The 23,106-nt window shown below is 41.4% G+C and overlaps 2 protein-coding genes across 11 annotated transcripts in view; one reads left to right on the top strand and one right to left on the bottom strand.

Annotated features, from left to right (window-relative positions):
- AP2B1 (adaptor related protein complex 2 subunit beta 1) overlaps window positions 1-23,106 on the top strand; it is a 124,781-nt gene that overhangs the window by 77,213 nt on the left and 24,462 nt on the right. For 8 of the 10 annotated variants that reach the window (XM_032616605.1, XM_032616607.1, XM_032616614.1 and 5 more), the window contains 4 exons: window positions 965-1,006; window positions 1,854-2,000; window positions 4,944-5,089; window positions 8,149-8,278. In XM_032616605.1, the coding sequence (XP_032472496.1) occupies window positions 965-1,006; window positions 1,854-2,000; window positions 4,944-5,089; window positions 8,149-8,278 (465 nt within the window). The remainder of the gene's footprint in view (window positions 1-964; window positions 1,007-1,853; window positions 2,001-4,943; window positions 5,090-8,148; window positions 8,279-23,106) is intronic. The other 2 variants (XM_032616610.1, XM_032616611.1) reach the window with 1 other exon arrangement.
- On the bottom strand, window positions 11,743-21,751 carry LOC116745392 (glutathione-specific gamma-glutamylcyclotransferase 1-like). The gene is given in 2 exon segments (XM_032616095.1): window positions 11,743-13,314; window positions 21,605-21,751. Coding segments are annotated over 2 exon segments (1,002 nt in total). The 3' UTR covers window positions 11,743-12,459.

The following is a 23,106-nucleotide window of genomic DNA, read 5'->3' as shown; positions in this document are numbered from 1 at the left end:
TTGCACAGTGAGAACTAGGGAAGTAGCAGTATAGAATCGTAGCACAAAAGCGTATTGTTTGCTTTCTGAACGGCACCATTAGTTGTGGATATGTGTGCTTTATGTTTTTTCATGCTAGCTATTTTCAGCTTCAGTTCTTCTTTAATGCTTTTGTCCTGGAATTCAGGGTGAATTATATCAGAGCCCTGACGGGAAAAAGAGGCAGAAGTAAGACCATGTGGAATTATTTTCCTGTCGCCTAGCTAATTGCATTAGTCTAATTCTCCAATAGTTAGCATCCTTTTAAATGATCTACTCCAGATAAATCACAGCATTTCTCCTTAGCTGTATTGACTGTGGGAGAGATTTGAAGAATTGCATGCCTTCGCATTTCCTACCCAGATAGGATATCTTCCTAACCCAGCCGTTTGCTTTCTTAGGAGAGTTCTAAACTCTAAAAATCACTCTTGCTCAAGCTATAATTTTTGAAGCTTGAAATTGCAGCTCATTACTGGTTTGGTTCCCACTTACTCAGTGGGGCGGCAAGTTTTGTAGTTCAAAACATATTTTAGTTTTTCTTTTCCCCCCCCACCTTAAATTTCCTTTTAAAGAAAAAATAAAACATATTCAGAACATTACGACTTAGAGATATAGCTTCTTGGAATATGTAAACTCTTTAAATCCTGTTTGGGTTTGTGCCTATGTACCCCAGTGGAAAGATTGGATCTGAAACATCCCTGAGATGTCCCAGCTCCGTCTTCTTTCCACGTTTTCTCAAAACTCCCACACACCATCACTTCCCCTACTCAGTTCCCCTAGGTTATATTTCTTTGCAATCTAGGATTTCTTTAGGCTTTGGGAGTCAAGTTGAATAGCATGTATTCCCCGCAACTTGGTAGAGCAATTTACAGATTCTGTATGGGCATCTAGTACTTAGCTAAATGAACTCTACCTTTCTCTCCTCTCTCTCCTTTCTCTCTTTCAGCTTGGCAGTGACCTTGGCGGGGGCATTGGAGGAAGTCCGGCAGTAAGTGCCATCGGTTTTTTTCACCATGGGATGCACTGCCCCCTGTTTGATGCCTTTCCTATGCACACGTTCTCAGACCAGCCACTGCTGCTATCTAGCCCTGTACACCAGAACCTCTGTAGCAGTGTATGAAGAGTAGAAAGTAGCGTAGGGTTACTTGGAATCTTTGGGACCATACACCACATGTGGTGTAGGGGTCTCTTTAGGGATTGGCGCTCTGGTGTCTACAGAGTTCTTTGTCTTCCTGACATTAAAGGGCTAAAGGAAATGGAACCTCCGATCTTGACGAGAGAATACTCTTTTCTGTCGTCTAGAAAGAGCTTGAGCGTCAGCTGGACTCAGAGTGAGACTCTCCTCGTACGTGAGTTAGGGGGGTGTGAGTATCCATCACCCCCAGGAGAGTTTCCTACTAGATATTTATGCCTAAATGGGGAAATAAGACTTGCCTGGGCCCAAGTGGAAACGGAACTGCTGTCTAAGTTGGATGCTTCTCCTTCTTCCTATAGAAACAGATTCCCCCTTCATTAGGGTACCTGTAGGCCTTTTGCACAGAATCATGGAAGCTAAAATTGGAAACAAACATAAAAAACTTTGGATCACTGTGTTCCTGATCCTGCTGATGACTCTCTTGATAGAACTTCTACAGAGTGTGTGTATTTTCAGTGACGAAAAATAACCATGATGATTTGAAGGACAAAGAATATACGCATTAAACGCCTAAGAATATTGTAATTATGGTGTGTTCTTATTGATTTATCAATACTACTAAGATATATAGCAACATTTTAAGGACTATTAATCAGTTCTTCCTGATCTCCCTGCTCCCCTTCCCTTTTATTCCCTGCAGGTGGGACAGTCCTTCATCCCATCATCAGTGCCTGCAACCTTTGCTCCTTCACCTACTCCTGCTGTGGTCAGCAGTGGTCTGAATGACCTGTTTGAACTCTCCACGGGGATAGGCATGGCACCTGGTGGATATGTGGCTCCTAAGGCTGTAAGTAAAACAACACTTTCTTAGTGGACACGACCTGAATTATTTAGCATCTGACATTTGTGTTACTCTCACTGATGATAAATCCAAGGTTGGGGCTCTTTTTCTAGAGGATTTACGAGGAGGATGAAAGGCGGCCTTAAACCTAGCAATAAGAAGCACCATAGCATCCTTATTAACCATTTGTATAATTAGACTTAAAATTGGAAATACTAAGCATTTAGTATTTGTTCTCTAGTTTAGAAATATTGCCTAGCTTGTCAACACTGAAGTCAGTCTAGTATAGATCTGATATACAGAGCAACAGCAGGAGGAAAGAGACATAATAGAGAAGTAACATTTTACTTTGCATTCTTTCCACTCTCCTTTTTCCATTGGTACTGCATATGGATTCTAGAGTACCATTGCTCAGATTTGGTTTTCATGCATTTTACTACACCTTTTTAGAGTTTTGATTTAGGTTAGTGTCATTGGTGTCCCTCTAGTCTCAGCCTCACTTGATGTCATGCTCAGATTGAAATTCAAAAGGGGAAGGGGAAACTCCCTGTAAATGAAGCATATTTCGGCCCTTGGGAATAGTGCCTTCCAGGCTAAGCTAGGTTTCTTTTAATTTTGCCTTTCTGGGGGGCAGCACGCCTGGTTGCTTTCTGAATTCTCTGCCTGCTCATCCAGCTCGGTGTGGGGGATCCCTGCTGCAGATAGTAAACCAGTTGTCCATCCCAGGAGTCTTGTCTTTGTGTACACACCTAGAATAACCAGAAATATGATTCAAAACTGAGCTATAGTGTTTTGGCACAGCTTAGTAGCTTTGTTGTAAGGGTACTGCATTGGATATTATCCCCACAGACTTTTAATCGATTAAGAGATTATGCAACGTACTTGTTTACTAACATTACAGTAATACCTAGAAATGACAAATTTAAATAATGTAGAAAGATCAGGTGGAAAATTAAGTTTCCCTCTGTCCCCACTTCCCCATAAGTAGCCACTATTAACTTTTTCTGTGTCCTCTCAGAAGAAAGAAAGATCCTGCATATACGTGTATGTTTGTATTCTTTAAATACTGTCAGTGGGATATACTGTTTTGCACCTTGTTTTTTCTCTACCACAGTCTTTTGAATGGCTGTATCCACTTTATTGATGTGTGCCACAACGTATTTAATCTTTCTCTTGGTGATGGACTTTTAGGTTATTCATCTAGTCCTATCCCCGCCCCCTTTTTTGTTATTATGATGTTACCATGAACATTCTTGTTTATGTGTATCATGGTGTATTTTTGTAAGCATATCTATAGGATAAACTTGGAATGTGCTTGATCATTTAAGCATTTAAAAATAGACATTACAGGGGCTTCCCTGGTGGAGCAGTGGTTGGGAGTCCACCTGCCGATGCAGGGGACACGGGTTCGTGCCCCGGTCGGGGGGGATCCCACATGCCGTGGAGCCGCTAGGCCCGTGAGCCATGGCCTCTGAGCCTGCGCGTCCGGAGCCTGTGCTCCGCAGTGGGAGAGGCCACAGCAGTGAGAGGCCCGCGTACCGCAAAAAAGAAAAAGACATTACAGGGACTTCCCCGGTGGTCCAGTGGTAAAGAATTCGCCTTCCAATGCATGGGTCGTAGGTTCGATCCTTGGTTGGGGAACTGAGATCCCATATGCCACCGGGCAGCTAATCCCACGCACCACAGCTACTGAGCCTGCATGCAACAACTACTGAGCCCGCGCACCTCAACTAGAGAGCCCATGTGCCACAGACTACAGAGCCCATGCGCTCTGGAGCCTGTGCTCCACAACGAGAGAGAGATCAACACACCACAACTAGACAGAAGCCCACGTGCCACAGCGAAGAGCCCGCGCAGCAACAAAAAGATCCTGCTTGCCGCAACAAAGATCCTGTGTGCTGCAACGAAGACCCAACGCAGACAAAAATAAAACAATAAATTATTTTTTTAAAATAAGACACTATCAGCTTACCCTCCAAAAAGGTGACATCAAATTGTGTTCTCCAAAGCAGAATGTAATAGTGCCAGATGCCTTATATTCTCCTTCACTGAGTATTACTGACTTTTTGAATTTTTGACCCTCTGATAGATGAAAAATAGTATCTTGTACTATTAAATTGTGTCATTTTCTTCTTTTCTTTTTCCTGTAATGTGGTTGAGTATATTCTCATGTTTACTAGCCACCCACTGACTGATGGGTATTCTGTCTTTAGTCAGGACAGTTCATGAATTCCTGTTGGTTTATATATATATATATATATATATATATATATATATATATATATATATATATATGTAAACTGGTACACTCCAGGAGTATCACAGATTCTGGGGCCAGAGGTGGGTCACGAATGAATTATATAGAGAAAATAGGCATTCAGATTACTTAAACGACATCTGAATACTTACTATTTCCCAGAGACTGTAACGAGAGTTAAAAATATACATAAGACATGGTCCTTGCCCTTAACAGATTACTGATAAGGAATTTGGTAATGATTTTTAAAAGTCTTCAAATATTGTAAACATGCGATTTTCATTAGATCAGTTTTTTCCCCTTTTAAGCCTTTTACCAAAGCTGCTAACCAAAGAAACCCCATGTTATGCTCATTGGAATTTCTCCTTTTGCCATGGCTACCCATAGACTATTTTGGGGTTTGTTTTTCTTTTTTTGTTTGTTTTTGGCTTTGGTTTTGGGTTGGGTTTTTGTTTTGTTTGCTTGGGGTTTTTTTGTTTGGTTTTTGATTTTTGGTGGGTTCTTTTTGGTTCTTAAATAGTTGAGAGTGATCTCAAAATTCAGCAAATATGACTTTATCCGGAGCCTTTTGCATTTGGCTTGGTATTCATGGTATAAAAATCACCTTAGTTGCCTAAGGAAGTGAAATCTTAATTTCATCTTTATTCAGAAGCGTCCTGTCTGGTTTCATTGGGCTTTATACCGTGTTTCAGGTCTGGCTGCCTGCAGTAAAGGCTAAGGGCCTGGAGATTTCGGGAACATTTACTCACCGCCAAGGGCACATCTATATGGAAATGAACTTCACCAACAAAGCTCTGCAGCATATGACAGACTTTGCAATTCAGTTTAACAAGAATAGGTAAGAAATCTGAGTTCCCCAGCTCGATCCTGACACGGCAGTGTACTTTGTGTCCAACAAGAGAGTGTTCTATTTAGCAGTGGGTAAAAACTCTTGTGTTGGCAGATGTTTCATGTAGAGTGAGTGAAGGCTCTTGCACATCTGTTCAGTGGTCAGCTTCAACACTGGAGGCCCTAGGGAATTTTGCTGGGAAAACTCATCCATATGGAATAAGAAAACTGTCTTTGCCATTATAATTATACCTTTTCTATAATGTTTTGTAAATGAAATCATGTAGTATGGAGTCTTTTGCATTTGGTTTCTTTCACTTAGCATAATGCTTTGAGATGTTTCAGCAGTCTGTTCTGTTTTATTGAGTAGTACTCCATCGATGCTTATACCGTGATTTGTTTACACTTTCACCAGTTGGTGGAACTGGGGGTTGTTTCCAGTTTTATCTTTTTTGACTAAAGCGCCTGTGAATATTCACGTACAGGTCTTTGTGTGGATATATGTTTTCATTTTTCCTGGATAAATACCTAGCAGTGGTATTGCTGGGTCACATGGTAATAAGTGTGAATGTTCCAGCTGTTCCATACTCTTACCAATGCCAGCCATGCTTATACATGTATAGTAGTATCTCATTTTAACTTGAATTTCCCTAATGGCTAGTGATATTGAGCATTCTTTTCATAATCTTATTGACCATTCTTATATCTTCTTTGGTGAAGTATCTGCTCAGATTGTTCCTTTTTCTTTTTTTCTTTTTAATTGATTGTCTTATTATCAAGTAATAAAGTTTTTTATATATTCTGGATACAAGTCCTTTGTCAGATATGTCTTGCAAATATTTTCTCCCAGTCTGTGGCTTGCCTTATTTTCTTAACAGTGTTTTTCAAAGAACAAGTTTTTTATTTTTTTGTTTTATTTATTTATTTTTTTAAGGGAGATTGCAATTGACACATATACACTGTTTGTTTTTTTTTTTTTGGCTGCATGGGGTCTTCGTTGCTGCGTGCCAGCTTTCTCTAGTTGCCGTGAGCAGAGGCTACTACTCTTCGTTGAGGTGTGCAGGCTTCTCATTGCAGTGGCTTCTCTTGTTGCGGAGCACGGGCTCTAGGCGTGCGGGCTTCAGTAGTTGTGGCATGTGGGCTCAGTAGTTGTGGCTCTCAGGCTCTAGAGTGCAGGCTGAGTAGTTGTGGCTCAGGGGCTTAGTTGCTCCGCAGCATGTGGGATCTTCCTGGACCAGGGATTGATTGAACCTGTGTCCCCTGCATTGGCAGGAGGATTCTTAACCACCGCGCCACCAGGGAAGCCCAAGTTTTTTATTTAAATAAAGTTTACTTTACAATTTTTTCCTTTTAATGTCTTTTGCTTTTTGTGTTCTGTTTAACAAATCTTTGCCTGACCCACAGTTACAATTTTTTTTAATGTTTTTAATAGAAGTGTTCATAGATTTAGCTCCTACCTTTACCTTTTAGAATTCACTTTGAGGTACTTTTGGTGAGATAATATGTGTAAAGTAAGAGTCAAAGTAAACTTTTTTTCCGTAGTAAGTCTTGAAGTCAGATAGTCTAAACCCTCCTACTATGTATGTTCTTTTTCAAAAATTGTTTTGGCAATTCTAGGTCTTTTGCCTGCTGGAATTTTGCTTGAGAGTGCAGTGAATGTGCAGATCAGTTTGAGGAAGAGTTGGCATCAAACAACATTGAGTCTTCTAATCCATTAGCATAGCATATCTCCCCATTTATCTAGGTCATCCTTACTTCCCTCTGCAGTGTTTTATAGTTTTTCGTGTACAGATCTTGCACATCTTTTGTCACATTTAAGTGCTTTATAGTTTTGATGTTATAGTAAGAAGCATATTTTAGTTTTTGGTTGTTGCTAGTATATAGAAATACAACTGATTTTTGTACATTGAACTTGTATCTTGAAACTTCATTAAACTTACTTATTAGTTCTAGTAGCCTTTTTTTAGATTCCTTATGGTTTTCCACATAGATAAATAATGAGAGCAAGGGCAAAAGGGTTTTTTGACCCATAAATGTTGATACCAAAATGAGTGATGTGTCTACTCAAAATCATTTCTTTATTGCATTTGGGACTCTAAAGTGTAGTTTATCTACAAAAAGGAAAATGTTTCTTCTGCTGGTCTGTGACTCTTGAAATTGATACTACCTATATAAACTCAATAATTATTTTATAAATATTAAAATCCCATCTTCCTTCCTGAGGCTCATTAGAACATAAATTCATTTTAAATTTATATCATTAAGTTGTTTATCTGTTATACCTATGGGCCTACTTTTCCCTTTCTGCTCCATCTTTTTAAAATTGTATTCTTATGTTTCTGAGACATAAGACATGTCTGTCTTCCCTCATATATTTTGGGGGTTTTTTTGTAACTTCAGACTCAGGCTTTTCCCATCTCTTTACTATTCTTGTATTATTATTAGGCAGGCTTCTCTGAGAAGTCAAACTGGTGGGTACTCACTGCCTGCCTTAGGCGAAGTAAGTGGCCAGATTTGAGTCTACAACTTATCCTTTGGGGTGTTGTTTGGAATGTTTAAGCCAATCAACTCTGCTTTACTTAGACTGGCTCTTTCCCAATGATCATATCCTGTGTAAGTAAATAAAGAAGAAAGAAAATGAGACTTACCAGTAAATCATCCTCTGGTCTGATCAGGCAGGTTATCAAGCAAGTGAAATAACATCATTATACTTTACAAGGTTGGTATTCTTAAGTGTTCTTTCTCCCAAAGATTATCTAAGGAAGATGTATAAGAAAAAGATGCTTATCAAACCTGTCCCTCTAGGGGCATGATAAACATAAGAAACTTTCAGAATCAGAGCATTAGCAAACCAGTGTGCTTATGAATGTTTTCTCCTTCCTCAAATCTTCTTAATGGAAAAAAGAGGTTATGTTGTAACTAGTGTTACAGCAAATTAGAATTGGGCACTTTAGTGCCTGCTATTCCTTATGTTTCCTTCAAATGGAGTAAAAAGCCATTGAAACCTAGAGACGTGACTAAATCCTGCCTCCTGATTAACCTCTGGGATTTCTTCATCATCTCTCCTAGCTTTGGTGTCATCCCCAGCACTCCTCTGGCCATCCATACACCACTGATGCCAAACCAGAGCATTGATGTCTCCCTGCCTCTCAACACCTTGGGCCCAGTCATGAAGATGGAGCCTCTGAACAACCTGCAGGTTAGACTTTTACTTCACTCAGGGGTACAGGTTTATGTCTTGCCGATTTTATCTGTAAAGCAACCCCTCTCTTTCTTATATTAGATTTGGTCATGGAATAGGGTTTGAAATAAATCTGTGGAGAAGACTTTTATTTTTCATTAAAAATACACACAGAAGTCACTCATTGACACAAAGTTATTTTCTTTTTACTCAACAAACAAACGTTTCAAGGTGTTATGTACAAACTTTTTTCTTTCTTAAGACTTTCATAGGGAATTTGAATGTCACAAGAATAGATTTCAGTAGAGCTGTGTGGAGGTCATTTTGAACACACAGCCATAAATAGTTGGGTTATCTGCATTTAAATATGATAAGTGTGTGGTAAGTGTAGCAGCATCTTAGAGGAGCTCAGAACTTTATGAAGTTTATAAGAGCCTCTCCATCTTGAAAATACTGAATTTTTAGAATGCTTAAGGTCCTAGCTTAGAGTATCGTTTCGTTTTCACCACTTTGAATTTCTCTTGAAATTTAAGCCTTCTGGGGTTCAAGCAACATGAAGGCAGAGTAGTAAGCATGTAAGCTGAAGCTGTAGCAACCCTCAAAGGATAAAATACAGATATAAGCCCAAGAAGTTGAGGGTTTTAATGCTCACAAGGACAGAAGAGACAACCTTGGACTGACCTGAGATGGGGAATTGTAACTGATCCCTGCACAAAGCTGAGACCCTGGAAAGGCAAGTCCCTCGATGAAAGGGGAACTAGGAAAAGATTTCCACAGGGGCAAGTGATGAGAGAGTTCTCTTTGACCTGGGTTCTGAGCGACCTCTTGTGAGAAATCCAGGGCCCGAATTTATACTGTGTACATGAAGAATTCTCCAAACCAGCAAATTAATGTAAAATTGGACCAGAACTGGTGAAACCCAGGGTACCTGGCAGAAGCAAATGCAAAATGGCCTTTATGCAATGGTTTTGAACTTTAAGGCCATCAGGACTCCCATCTGAGAAGAAAATCTCTACTGAAAGTCAGCTCACAATTTAACCAAAAAAAAAAAAAAGAGGGGAAGGTGCACTGTGACTGACAGTCAGAAGATGCAACAAAGAGGATTGCTATCCCCTTCTATCGAGAACTTGAAATGATAGAATAGTATGAATGAGACTATAAAACATGTTTCAAATGATGAGCAAAAAATTTCAACCTTCCACTTTCCAATCAAGACAGGTGGGATCCCATTGCTCAATCTCCTGGAAATACCAGTGTGGGATACTAGTACTTATGGTGAGAGACATCAACAATAAAATTACTTAGAGTTGAACGTAACATTCTCCAAGAGTTTAAGTACCAGTGCACCAAGCCTGCTTGCCAGTTGACTAACTACCTTGCTGCCTCAGCAGTTGACTGCTGCTTTCTCGGCAAAGGGTGTAATGATTTAGAGTGACAGTGAGTGAGTCACAGTATAACTTGGCTCAGTCTAGAAGAACAAAACAAGGATTTCTGTGCAGAAGGAATTGGCTCTGTTGCTATAATGAGACTAATGTGTTAAGGCGCTTTTCCAGCACAGAATCCTAAAAGAAACTAACTAACTCAAATTTACATCTCCTCTGTTTTCATTGAAATCTAACCTCCTGTTGGCCCACAGAGCCTCAAGCCAAATATTTGAGGACAGTCAGCATGGGTGCGAGAATGCTTTACTTTAGAATTAGGAAAGGGAATTTGGGTCACAGAAATGAGGGCAAATTTCCTACTCTTAAAACCAAAAGGAAACGGTAAATAAATAAATGTCAGTTTACTTCCCTATTTGCGTTTCCATTTCACATTCAGTGAAATGAACATCCCAAATAGGAACCCTCATAAAAGAAATTGAATCTTAGTCCAAACCCCTCCCTCAAAAGTATTGTTATGATATTAGGAGTAGCAAGTTTTCAATTTCACAAACGTGACATTATAAAAAACAATCTTAAAAATTTTCTATCCATGCAGAATGTAATAAAGCAGTTTCCATTTGTAGTCAACTATTGATTCTCCATGTTTTCCCCATGGATTCTTTTCTTGCAGGGATGTCATAATATTGGCTATTTTCTCATTAATTGGTATTGCCCAATGGAGAAAATAAGCAAAAACTTGAAAAGAGGTGAAGTTATTTTTCCCCGCTGTGAGCAGCTCTATTTAATGTCTGCTAGTGCAAGGTGAAACTAATGACTAGCTTAAAGTGGTGGGCTACTTTAGATTTCAGCTTCCATTCTGCTCTTGTCCTAGTATGAACAAAAAGAATCAGATCTTAACTTCAACAAGCTTAGACCATAAAGATCCAGATAAAGCCAGGTAAAGATTGATTGGCATTTAAATGTTATGCAAACATAATGTTTAAATTCAAGAGCTCATGCAGGAAAAATTAGTACTTTTCTAGTACTCCAGACCATAAAATCAGGAAAGAAAAAATGGGGTTTAGGAAATGAAATTTTGAAAGCAGTGTGAGTTTTAGCTATTTTGGCTAATTTGATATCAACGTAGGACAGATAAATCAAACCTAGTCGCCAAAACTGTAATGTAACATTTAGTACAAAAACTTTTCATTAAAAACATCGTCAAACTACTTATTGGCTTATAGTCTTTTTGAAACATTATTGAAAGACACTGTTCCCTCTTAAAATGTAAAATAGGTTATACCTTAGATACCTACTAGAAATTTGAACCTAGAAAATTTTTTCAGCTGTACTAATAATGTTGGTTGTAAAAGCCTTTGTGAATTCAACTTACCAATATTACACAAAGTAAAGCTTAGCTTGCCCCCGTTGGGAGCTTCTCTTGAGTTTATTTATATCATATAATTATATTCCTTAAAAAGAAAAGAGAATTGATCCCCTCTATTTAAATAAAACAAAAACCTTAACAAATGTCTAAATGAATTTTCTCTGAGTTTTCTCTGACTTTGATATCCTCGTTTTTCATTTCATCTGTGTCAGTTGCTTAGAAACATTTTCCCAATATACTCCTTCAAACTTGCTACCTGGCAGCTGACTGCTTCTTCAAGTCAGTGTCTGCAAAAAGACAGTAGAACGATGATATAACACGTGTTCATCCCAATCTTTGTATAGATGCTGTAGTGTTCTCACAGCTGCTTGGCCTCCTTTTTCACCAGGCTGTAAACTCTTGTGAGAACATGGATAGCACCATTCTTTCAAATTTTAATTTTATCGGGATTATAAAAATAAATTTAGAGTCAGCTAGTTCTGTAGTTAAAGAAAAACCCAGTCCCCAGCCTTCTCTCACCACTTATGGCCGTCATCTACATACATATTTCCAATCCTTCTGTTTTCCTGATAGAGCTGTCTTAGAATTTGCTTTAATCATTGTTTATGTTATTATGATTGTATATACTCCTCATAGCTGAGCTATATAGTGTGATTATTTTTTTCTCCATAAAATTTTATATAAGTAATTAGATATTTACACATGAATACCTGTCTTTTTGTTTAATTTTTTTTTTTTTTAATGAGATCAGTTTATGGATTATAGTATGGGACAGATTGGGAAGGTGCCAGGACCTATAGTGATGAGCTTCCCAGGAATAGACCAACAAACAGACAGGAGTAGCCCAGACAGAAGGACAGGGAAACAAAGCCAAATGGGTAAGAGGCCTAGGCCCAGCCTCAGCAGCTGTGTCTGGCCTCCAGATCCAGCTCTGCCCTGGGGACCTGGGGGATGAGCACGGCTGGCAGGGGCCTCAGCTCTTGTAGGGCCCCCTCTCCTCACTGCCTCCTACCCTCACCAGCAGGCTGGGACCTTTGACGGGTGTTGTTTCTGGGGCTAGGGAATGGTTGGTCTGGAGTCAGGGGCAGAGGGTCAGGGCTCTTGGAGGCTCCCTGGGGAGGTGGAGGCCTGGGTAGTATGGGGATAGCAGCAGCGCTGGGGGGAATCTGATCAGGCAACAGGCGCCTGGGGTGGGGCACCGCTCAGCAGGGCCCCTATATCTAGGGCAGGCCCCCCACCCTGCCCACCACACCAACATGGTTCAATAAATAAAGTTTCAAGTAGTAAGTCAGTGTCAGGTAGGAGATCTGGGGGCTGGCAGACAGGCAGGGGCTTGAGAGAGGCCCCAGTCGGCCCACCAAGTGTTCTCAGTGGGCTCCAGCTATATCAAGTCTGTCTGTGTGCACTGGAGTAGGGACCTTGCCCCTGTGTCCACGTAGGGGCTCAGCCCCTCAGACCAGTGCCAAAGCCTGCTCAGTGGGGCAGAAGCAGGGCAGCATGGTGCCCACAGCATCCACTATGGCTGCCAGGTGCTCATCCTGTGCCTGGGGCCCACAGAGCTGCCTGAAGTCCGCCAGGCGCAGCAAGTACTCAAGGCTGTGGCCAGAGAAGCCTCGGCAGGCCAGGATCTGCGTAGCGATGGCCTCCTCAGGCGCAGGGCCCAGGTAACCAGGGTTCTGCGGGGTGGCCACGTAGGCCAGTGCCTTGAGTAGTTGGTCAGGGGCATCTTGAGGGCAGAAGGTGACCTCCTTGGTATCATAGCCACCAAGCACTGCCTCCCACACGTTCAAGTACTTCAGGGCCTCATTGACCTGCTCACCTTGCACCTGGTACGCCACACCCCAAGTGCAGCCCTCACGATCTTCAGGGAGGGTCACCACACGACCAGGCATCTTGTCGCTGCCCCAATGGAAGGTGTCTCCCTGTCAGAGGTGGCCGCTGTAGCGGCGCATGAAGCCCACACAGCTGTCACTGTAGGCGAAATCGGGCCTCCACACCAGGGAGCTGTACCCGGAAATCCACAGTGCTTGGGGGGCCGCCGTCGTCCTGGGGGGTGGGGTGTTCTGGGCTGCCAACTCCTGCTTCACGGTGCCGGCCACAGGACGGGCCTGGGCCACCTCCAGGGTTGGTCTCCAGTGCAGGCATGGCAGGACCGACAGACGTACCCACCTGGCCTGGCACTGCTTGGCCGCTCCTGTTTGTTTAATTTTTTGTGTTAACTGTAATTCATTCCCAAATTGCAGTGAGATCAGACCCTTCAAGATAGTCTTAATCGGTTTCACTTTCTTATAGTCTCCTTTTGGAGTCTTTTGACTGTGTCAGTCTGAACTGACTTCCTTCAACACCTGGAACTGTCGTCCTGGGATCTCCCTTCATAATAGCCCTGGGGATTCATTCCCTTCGCCTGTCTGGTATGTTGGGTCTCCTATTGTATTTTTCTTTCCTTGGTTTACTCCTTCATTTTGATGAAAAACATCCTCTAGTAGCTTCCTAAGAATAAGTATGTAGAGAATAAAGTTTTTGAGACTTCACATGTTTTAAAATGTCTTTTTTATCTTCACACTTGTCTGATGGTTTCTGTATATCATTTTAGGTTAGGAAAATAATTTGCTTCCTAGTGTGAAGCCATTCTGATTGTTGATCCTTTTCTGTGCCATGTTCTTTCTCAGTGAAAACTTGTACGATCCTTTCTTTATCCTCCCATGTTCTGAAATTTCACAGTGATGTGCCTTGGTGTGTGTGTCTCTTTTCACCCATTTTACTAGGTACTTTTTGGGCTCTTTCAATGTAGAAACTTGTATCCTTCAGTTCTGGGAGTTTTTCTTTTTTATAGATGTCCCTCCATTTTCTCTGTCTCTCTTATTGGAAGTCTTGCTATTTGAATGTTGACCCTCCTGGACCGATCTCCCTTTTTTTGGTCCTATTTTCCATCTCTTTCTCCTTTTGCTCTACTTTCTAATTAGAAACATTATATGAAAATTTTTTAACTCTACAAAAGTAAACAAAATAGTGTAATGAGTCCCTGTGTGCCCATCATCTAGCTTCAATAATTATCAGCCCATAGTTAATATTGTTTCATCTATACCCCGTCCGCAGCATATTGTTTTGACGTGAATCTTAGACATTTATATCATTTCATCTGTAAATATTTCAATATATATATTTAAAACAGATGGTGTCTTATTAAAAACATAACCACAATAATTATGTGCACATTAAAAAATTAACAAGAATTCGTTAACATCAAATATCCAGTCAGTTCTCAAGTTTTTAATTATCTCCGTATCTTAAACTTTTTGTTTGTTTTTATTATTAGTGTTGGTTTGAATCAGTAAAGTGCACATATTATGATGGGTTGATATCTCATAAGGCTTCTTAGCTACACTGTTCAGTATGATAGCCACTAACTACTTATAGCTGTATAAATTGAAATTAATTAAAATAAAATGAAATTAAAAATTCATTTCCTCAGTTGCATCAGCCACATTTCAGATGTTCACATGGCTGGTGGTTACTAGATTGGGCAGTGCAGAAGTAGAACATTTCCATCATTACAGAAAGTTCTGTTGGACAGTGCTGATCTATGGACACCCTCTCCTTTTCTTTTATGTTTGGCTTTCAGCAGCTTGACTGTTACGTACCTAGGTGTTTCCATTGTATTTATCTGGCTTCGGGTTCACTGAGCTTGGATCTGTAAATTGATAGTTTCTGCCAAATTTAGGAAAATTTTTTTTCCATTATTTCTTTAAATTTTTTTCCGCCTCAGCATCTCTATTCCCTCCTTTCAGACCTCCACTTACACATATGTGTAACCACTCAATATTGTCCCTCAGATCACTAAGGGTGGTTTTTTAGTTGTTATTGTTTTCTTCCTTTCTGTTCTTCAGATGGGGTGATTCCTATTGATCTGTCTTCAAGTATACAGACTCTCCTTTTATAGGCTACAGTGTTCTGTTACATCCATTCAGTATAACTTTCATTTCAGATATTGTACTTTTCGGGACTTCCCTGGCATTCCAGTGGTTAAGACTCTGCACTTCCACTGCAGGGGGCACAGGTTCAGGCCCTGGTCTGGGAAGATCCCACAGGCCGCACGGCACGGCCAAAAAAAGAAATACAAACAACAGATACTGTACTTTTCAGTTCTAAGACTTCCATTTGGTTCTTAACTAAAATTACCCATCTGTTCACTCAGGAGTGCAACTGAAGAACCCTGTTTCACAGCCTACTCTTCCTTTATTCAACTTCCACCCTTTGGCCATCCCTTGGGCCTATGGATATGCTTACTGACCCTCAGGAAAAGTGACCAGTAGAAGTATTTCAAGAAGGCCCTGGAAACAGTGTTAGGGCTTTTTAGCCAGGAAATTCTATGTGTTCTACCTGGGCATGTCTCTTTGGCCATGTGGATTCTTCTATACAGCGGTTCCGAGGAAGCCAGAGGAAGATCAGAGTATGGCCCTCTAAACCATGAGGGCCAGGTTAGGAGCTCCAGTTACCCGTCACCGAGGGTAGCTAGAATCCTCTATGTCAGTACTTTCATGTCTTTCTTTAGGGACTGGCTTAATTTTTCAAAAAATTATCCTTGCCTCTCCTGTTTAGAATATAAAGAGTGTCTACCAGCCTCCTGGGAGCTAAATTGGGAAAGAGGGCTGGAGAGTCTCAGCATTCAGTATATGCATAAATTCACTTCCTTCACCACCCCTCAGCCATGCCTGGCATCCCCTTCAAAGTGCCATCTATCTTACTATTTTATTTATTTTATTTTTTATGTATTTATTTATTTTTGGCTGCATTGGGTCTTCGTTGCTGCACACAGGCTTTCTTTAGTTGTGGCGAGCGGGGGCTACTCTTTGTTGCAGTGCACGGGCTTCTCATTGCAGTGGCTTCTTCTCTTGTTGTGGAGCACAGGCTCTAGGCGCACAGGCTTCAGTAATTGTGGCATGTGGGCTCAGTAGTTGTGGCACACGGGCTTAGTTGCTCCGCGGCATGTGGGATCTTCCTGGACCAGGGCTCAAACCCACGTCCCCTGCATTGGCAGGCGGATTCTTAACCACTGCGCCACCAGGGAAGTCCCAAAGTGCCATCTGTCTTATTTTCTCTGAAAGAATCAATCTTTCAGTTTTATTCAGGGGCTGAGGGTCTGAGGTAGCTTAGAATGGTGGGGGGATCTAGGGCTGTAACAGTTTCTTGATCATCTTCCTTTTAACATCCCCTCCCCCCATTTCCCCTCCATACAGTTCCAGAGGCGCTACCAGTCCTAAGCCTTTGAGAATTCTGTGGTATTTTTGCTAACACCATTTGTTTCACAGTTACCGACATTTTGTTGCAGTTGTATTTTCTCTTCCCCGTCTTTATGAATTTATACCTTTAAATTTTTTCCCTTTAATTATGGCAGAATTTCTTCCAAGAGAAAGAAAATTTAAATGTGATTTTCAGTCTACTACCTTTACCTGAAAGCCTGATGGCACCTTCATAAAAATTCTTCTTTCCTTCTACACTACTTTATGGTTAGAGGTTAACCTATGGTTAAAGAATTGGTCCTTTAGTGTATATGGTTTTTATTATCTATCTTTGTATCCCCTTGATACCCCACATAAGTGTTGTTTAATAAGAGGATGGATATTAATTAGGGAAAAGCCATAATGTCTTGGTTTTTTCTTTAAATGTCTCTTCTAAAACAAGGCAGTATTCATCAACTGTGTTCATTTAACCTTTGAATGATTAGGGCAGGAAGTGCTGAGGATGCTAGCTGCAAAGGACACAGTCTTACAATCCCATTTATTCATATCTTTAAGATCTTTGTCAGCCAAAAGGGTTTTTTTGTTTGTTTTGTTTGGCTGCATCGGGTCTTAGTTGCGGCACCCGGGCGCTAGAGTGCGCTAGTTGCCCCACAGCATGTGGGATCTTAGTTCCCTGACCACGGATCAAACCGGCATCCCCTGCATTGGAAGGCAGGTTCTTAACCACTGGACCATCAGGGAAGTCCCCAAAAGTTTTTTGTTTTTTGGTTTTTGGGTTTTTTTGCCAGTGTATGGCCCTGAGAAAAGTGTGTCCGTTGCTACTCCTGTATTGCAGTCCCAGCCTGTGAGACAATCAGTTGCAGATGGTGCCTGTCCCTAATATTTCATGTCTTCCATATGTCTGTTCACACTCAGAAAGCCCACAGCTGTAGCTATTGTACCAGAAAAACTGGTAAATGCTGCCAAACGGAAGACCTTTTCAGCAGCTTCCATCAAAGGAAGCAAACCAGCTTGGCATTTACTGACTTTTCTTGACTGTTGTGCAAGCCAAACAACCTCAGTATTAAAGCCTCCTTTGGTCTTCCGGGATCCACAGTTGAGGACAGTGCACTCTGATTGCTTTTATGGAACCACATGCTGCTTGAATAGACGCTGAGTCCTTGAGGTGGTGGATCTTAGGAGAACTATAAGAGATTCCCAGGTCACAGGTAGATCCAATGCTGAAAATAACCCCTGTAGACAGGACAGAATCTGAAATATTCCATTAGCAGTATGTAGGTAATGGTTATGAAAGATGAAAATATTTTACCACCAAAGAAAAAATTGTTTTTTCTGATTGCTGCTTCAAATCTGATATATTTTTCATGTCACATCAGGACTATAAATGTTTCTTTTAATCTCATCTGAGAAATAGGGTATCTTATATACTAGATGTTCCTTTTTCACTAGGTTGGCCTTAGTAAGAACCCTCTTTACCCTTTCTGTCTGGATAATCAAGATTCTGCTAGACAGTATCTTTTGTCTTTCTATAACCGGAACTCAACTACTGGCTTCTGGGACTCTCTTTTAGGATATGTTTGTTTTTTAATTTTTATTTATTTATTTAGGCTGCATTTGGGTCTTCGTTGCTGCACGTGGGCTTTCTCTAGTTGTGGTGAGCGGGGGCTACTCTTCGTTGTAATGCAGATTTCTCCTTGCGGTGGCTTCTCTTTGTTGTGGAGCATGGGCTCTGGGCGCACAGGCTTCAGTAGTTGCAGCATGCAGACTCAGTAGTTGTGGCCTGCAGGCTCTAGAGCACAGGCTCAGTAGTTGTGGCACACGGGCTTAGTTGCTCCTCAGCATGTGGCATCTTCCTGGACCAGGGATTGAACCTGTGTCCCCTGCATTGGCAGGCGGATTGTTTTTCACTGCGCCAGCAGGGAAGTCCCAGGAATATGTTTGTTAATAGCGACGGCCCTGCTTGAATAACCACACATAAGCAGTAGATAAGAATTCTGTATTCTAAGGGACTTCCCTGGCAGTCCAGTGGTTAAGACTCTGTGCTTTCACTGCAGGGGGTGCGGGTTTGATCCCTGGTCAGGGAACTAAGATCCCACATGTGGCGTGGCCAAAAATAATCTGCCCTCAGTGGTAGGAGACAGTTGTTCCTGAAACCCGGAATTCAGTTCGTAGGACACCCAAGCTTGGGAGCTAGTCCCTCATTGAAAAGAGCCTGTGAGCTAAGGTTACTCAAGTAACAGAAGCCCATGCTGAGAATCTTGAGCAAATGGTAATAAATTTCACAAAGTAGTTCTACAGGGTAATAGAACTTTTCCTCTCTCGAAATTTAATAGACGAAATTGTGCATTTTCATCTATTAAAATCTCAGCCATCTTTATATCATGATAGTAAGTCAGGAGTTGATGATGAAAAATGGAATTAGTTTTGTAGTTCTGGTTTGATAAATGATTAGAAAATAGATTGAATCATGTGATCTTTTTTGCAGTAGGGGACTTTAAATTCTGAATAAAAAGTCGGTACTTGTTTCTAGTACTTATGTTCTCATTATGGCTAATAATTTTTACGCAAAGCCTTAGGGTGTAATAGGTTGGAATTAAAGGAAACACCCTGGGATTTTCCTAAGCTGGATTGAAGCCCACTTGAGAGCCATATCTTGCCCTCATTCATGTTGTTCTCTTTATATTGCTATTTCTCTATGGTGTCATGTTCAGTGAGATAGGAAAAGAATTTCTTTTATTCACAATTTTTTAATATAGAGGTTATACATAGGTTTCATGGTATTGAGGTTCATACATGTTGAAAATAAAACTTGAGAAAAGCTTTGAGCTGTATGAGTGTGCAGACAGAAAGAATGTAAAATCTCCTGGTTGTAAGGATGACCTTTAGTATTGTCTGTTTTAAACCCTATTTCTGATGGAATTTGCCTTGTATTAGCTGTGATTGGAGCCTCAGCATCTACATGAATACTACTAGTGATTTACTACCCTAAAATGGCCCATTCCATCTTCCTAAAACTCTCTTAGGAAGTTATTTATATTGAACTAAAATTTGTCTGTCTTTAAATTCTATCTGTAGATCCTAATTCTACAGTTTGAGGTTTTATAAGGAGATATGTTTTTATGAAGCCTCAGCTTTTTTTGGCTCCGGGCGCGCAGGCTCAGCGGCCATGGCTCACGGGCCCAGGCACTCCGCGGCATGTGGGATCTTCCCGGACCAGGGCACGAACCCGCATCCCCTGCATCGGCAGGCAGACTCTCAACCACTGCGCCACCAGGGAAGCCCCTGGTTTGAGGTTTTATAGAACAAGTTTCTCTCTGAATCAAGGTTCATAGGGCCTGAAAATCAGTCAGGTGGGCCTATAATGAAAATATACTCAGTCTGAATTCATTTTCCCTTTTATTCCACTTCAGGAAGGCCTAAATTTATGGAAGGACATATGTTTGTGTGTTCTGCAAATAGATATCAGTTTTATTGTTCTAATTAAAAGAAAAAAAAAAAGCGGTTAGAGGTGGAGACACTGGGCTTCCCTGGTGGTGCAGTGGTTAAGAATCAGCCTGCCAGTGCAGGGGACGTGGGTTCGAGCCCTGGTCCGCGACGATCCCACATGCCGCGGAGCAACTAAGCCCGTGAGCCACAGCAACTGATCCTGTGCTCTAGAGTCCGTGAACCACAACTGCTGAGCCCACGAGCCACAACTGCTGAAGCCTGCGTGCCTAGAGCACGTGCTCCACAACAAGAGAAGCCACCGCAATAGGCCTGCACGCTGCAACGAAGAGTAGCCCCCGCTCACCGCAACTAGAGAAAGCCCGTGTGCAGCAACGAAGACCCAGTGCAGCCTAAATAAATAAATAAATAAATGATATTCTTTAAAAAAAGAAAGAAAGAAGTGGAGACACTGGTAAATGTACTTAGACTCAGTTACAGTTTGGAGACAAAGGAAAACATTATTTAATTATTTTTGAAAAGTGTGTGAATGAATGGTGGTCCTTAGCTTAGTGGCAACAATCCTTCCCAGGAGCCATTGAAGGAGATGGAAGGCAGATACTCCAACTATGAAAGCACCAAACTTCTCAAGTCCATAGCTCATGCTGTGCTTCTGACAATAGTTTCTGCTCCTTCTGTATATGACCTGATTCCCCAGTAAAACTGCCCAGAGATAGCATCTGTGCACAGTGGGCTACCCATGTACCCAGTCATCTTGACAGCCACCTGTGCCTGCCTTTTTGTCCATGTTGAGGTTAAATAATATAGTGGGCATTACATAGGCACACCTGTGAACCCTCTTGATTTCTAACTTGCTATGAACTAATCTGTGTGTTTACCACCTAGAACCTAGATTAGATTCTAGATCAGTTTCACCTCAGGATTTTAAAATGAATAATATTCATTCACTCTCATTACTGAAGTCTGTTCTTCTGTTGAGTTTTTACTGGGTCTTCAGTCCCATGATATACCAGACTGGGGTGTGGAATAGCTGATAACTTTAACTGATAGTTTATTAGTCCTGCCTTCACCATTTTGTGACTCAGTACTGTATGTACGAAATGTATTTTAAAGTTGAACAGTAAGCCCTGCATAGCAAATAGTTCATGCTGTTGATGTATTCTGTGTACTCGTATTCTGTGTATTCATAGTATTCTATGGTGCAACAGCTGCAACCAAGGGCACGTCACCCAGTCCTAGCAAGGTACACAAATCTGTCATTAAAGGGAAAAAGAAAGATCGTGCCTTTAGGGTGAGAGCCTATGTAGGTCGGGCAGAACCTGTTTAAGGTAAGACCTTGGGTTTGGGGAACTTGTCTGTCTGTCAGGCTGAAAGGCCTGTGAAGATACTGCTGGCTCTTTCTGGCAGCTGAAACTGCATAGAGTAATTCTGTTGTAGACTGCTGGAGGAGGAGAGCATTAGGGGCTTGTGATTAATTTGGTTAGCATTTGGTTACTTACGGGTAGTAACCAGATTGGTCAGTATAGCACGGCAGGTGGGTTTTGTATTGACAGAAAGAGATCAAGTACGCTTTTTGCTGTAAGTTTCTGATTTATTTTGCCTAACATGTAAAACTTGGAGGAAGCTGCCTGGAGCAGGAACGGATGCAGTATATCTTAGCATTGTTTTCCCTTGACCCTGTGTTCCTTTTGAGGCACACAGCTGCTAGTGACCCTCTCTACCTAGGTATGGTCCTATCAGAGTTGTGGCAGTTGCTTAATTCTTGCTGTACCACTGCCCTGTTATACATGGGTTTACATCGCCAGTGTGGAACAACTTGCATTGATACTTTTTCTAAGCGGAAAAGCCCAAGTCCTAACAATGGTCTACAAGTCCCTGTGTGATCTAGCCATGCCTTCCACCTCCCCCTTACCTCATTGACTTCATCTCCTTCTCCTCCCCTCACTCCACTGGAGCCACACTGGCTTCCTCGTGGATCCTCAAACAGGTATACTGCCCCCTCAGGGCCTTTGAATTGGCTGTTTCCCATGTCTGGAATGTTCTTTCTCCCAATTGCCATATCTGCATGACTCATTGCCTCCTTCAGGGTTTTGCTAAAGTAGGACCTTTTTGATAAGGCCACCTCACTCTACTCCCAGTATTCTTGATTCCCTTTACCCTTACTCTCCCCCAGAGCACTTATCAATTTTAAATACTGTTTATTGTTCTTACTCTCCTGCCCCCCCTCGGTCACTGGACCGCAAACTCCAAAAGGGCAACAGTTTTTGTCTTCGTTTTTTTTCTGCACTGATTTATCTCCTAGTGCCTAGAACAATACCTGGCACACAATAGGTGCTTAATAAATATTTGTTGTTGAATGACCCTTTTTGCTTTCATTTAAGAAAGTGTTTACAAATATCAGGTGCATCTGGTTCTTGACCAAACTCAGCAAGGGCACCTCCTCATCTTAGCAAACAGGGTATCCCTAAACACTCTGTCTGCCAGTTGTTTCTTAGTGGCTTTGCAGTCTACCCCCTGCCCCTGTTTCAATACCCTTTTACCTGGGTGGGTCTGGTCCTGATCCCAAGTTTAATCTGAGGACCTACAGTCACAGATTCATTTTCTCTCAAATGGGCAGAACAAACAGAAGCTGCTGCTTCCATTACTCTTGTTTATAGATATTTGAAAAGGCAAGATCACAACATGTTAATGGACCCTATTTCCAAGGCTGGCGATAACTAGGAAAATAGAACATGTGACTATTCTAACATTTGGGGAACTTTTTCTGTTACTAACCTATGTCTGTGTGCCACTTCAAAATAAAAACAACTTGTCACCACACAACTATTAAGCCATTATCCTAATGCCCTCCGACTGTTTTGTATCATATTCTCAGAGTAAATTTGGAAGCTTAAGGATGCTCTGTGTGTGTCTTGGAGCCCCAGGGAAAACCAGAATCATTTAGCTGTCTGACAGGAAATGGAGCCGAGCAAGCCCGTTTTTCTATGAGACCAGAAAGAAGCCTGACTTTTTTCTAATTCTGATGGATATGAAGTGATGAGAAGGCAAGCTTTAAAAGGAAGGGCAAAAGGGTTTGCCTTCTGCCAGTAGATGATCATTGTATCTTGTCGCTCAGTTCTTTGCTTTCAGAAAACAGTTTTTTCAAATAATACTCAAAACAGTCTAACTTTGGCCTTTAAAAGGGGAAAAAAATTTTTTTATTTAAAAAGGTAATGGTCTAGCATGTCCCAGTTCCAGGTTTTTCCACCCTTCCTATCAGAAGAGTTTGCTTTGGTGGGAATGGGTGTGATTGTTTATAAGTTCAGAGGTAAGCAGTAAAAAGGGTGGGACTCCTAAACTGAAATTCACTCTGGGGTGAGGTGTCACAGTGCTGGCACTGGAGGTTGTGCTGGGACTTTAAGGGTATGAGTGCAG

Source organism: Phocoena sinus, chromosome 20 (genome assembly GCF_008692025.1).
Source record: "Phocoena sinus isolate mPhoSin1 chromosome 20, mPhoSin1.pri, whole genome shotgun sequence".
NCBI lineage: Eukaryota > Metazoa > Chordata > Mammalia > Artiodactyla > Phocoenidae > Phocoena > Phocoena sinus.
Note: the sequence above shows the minus strand (reverse complement) of the source record. Positions and strands in the feature narration are given on the sequence as shown.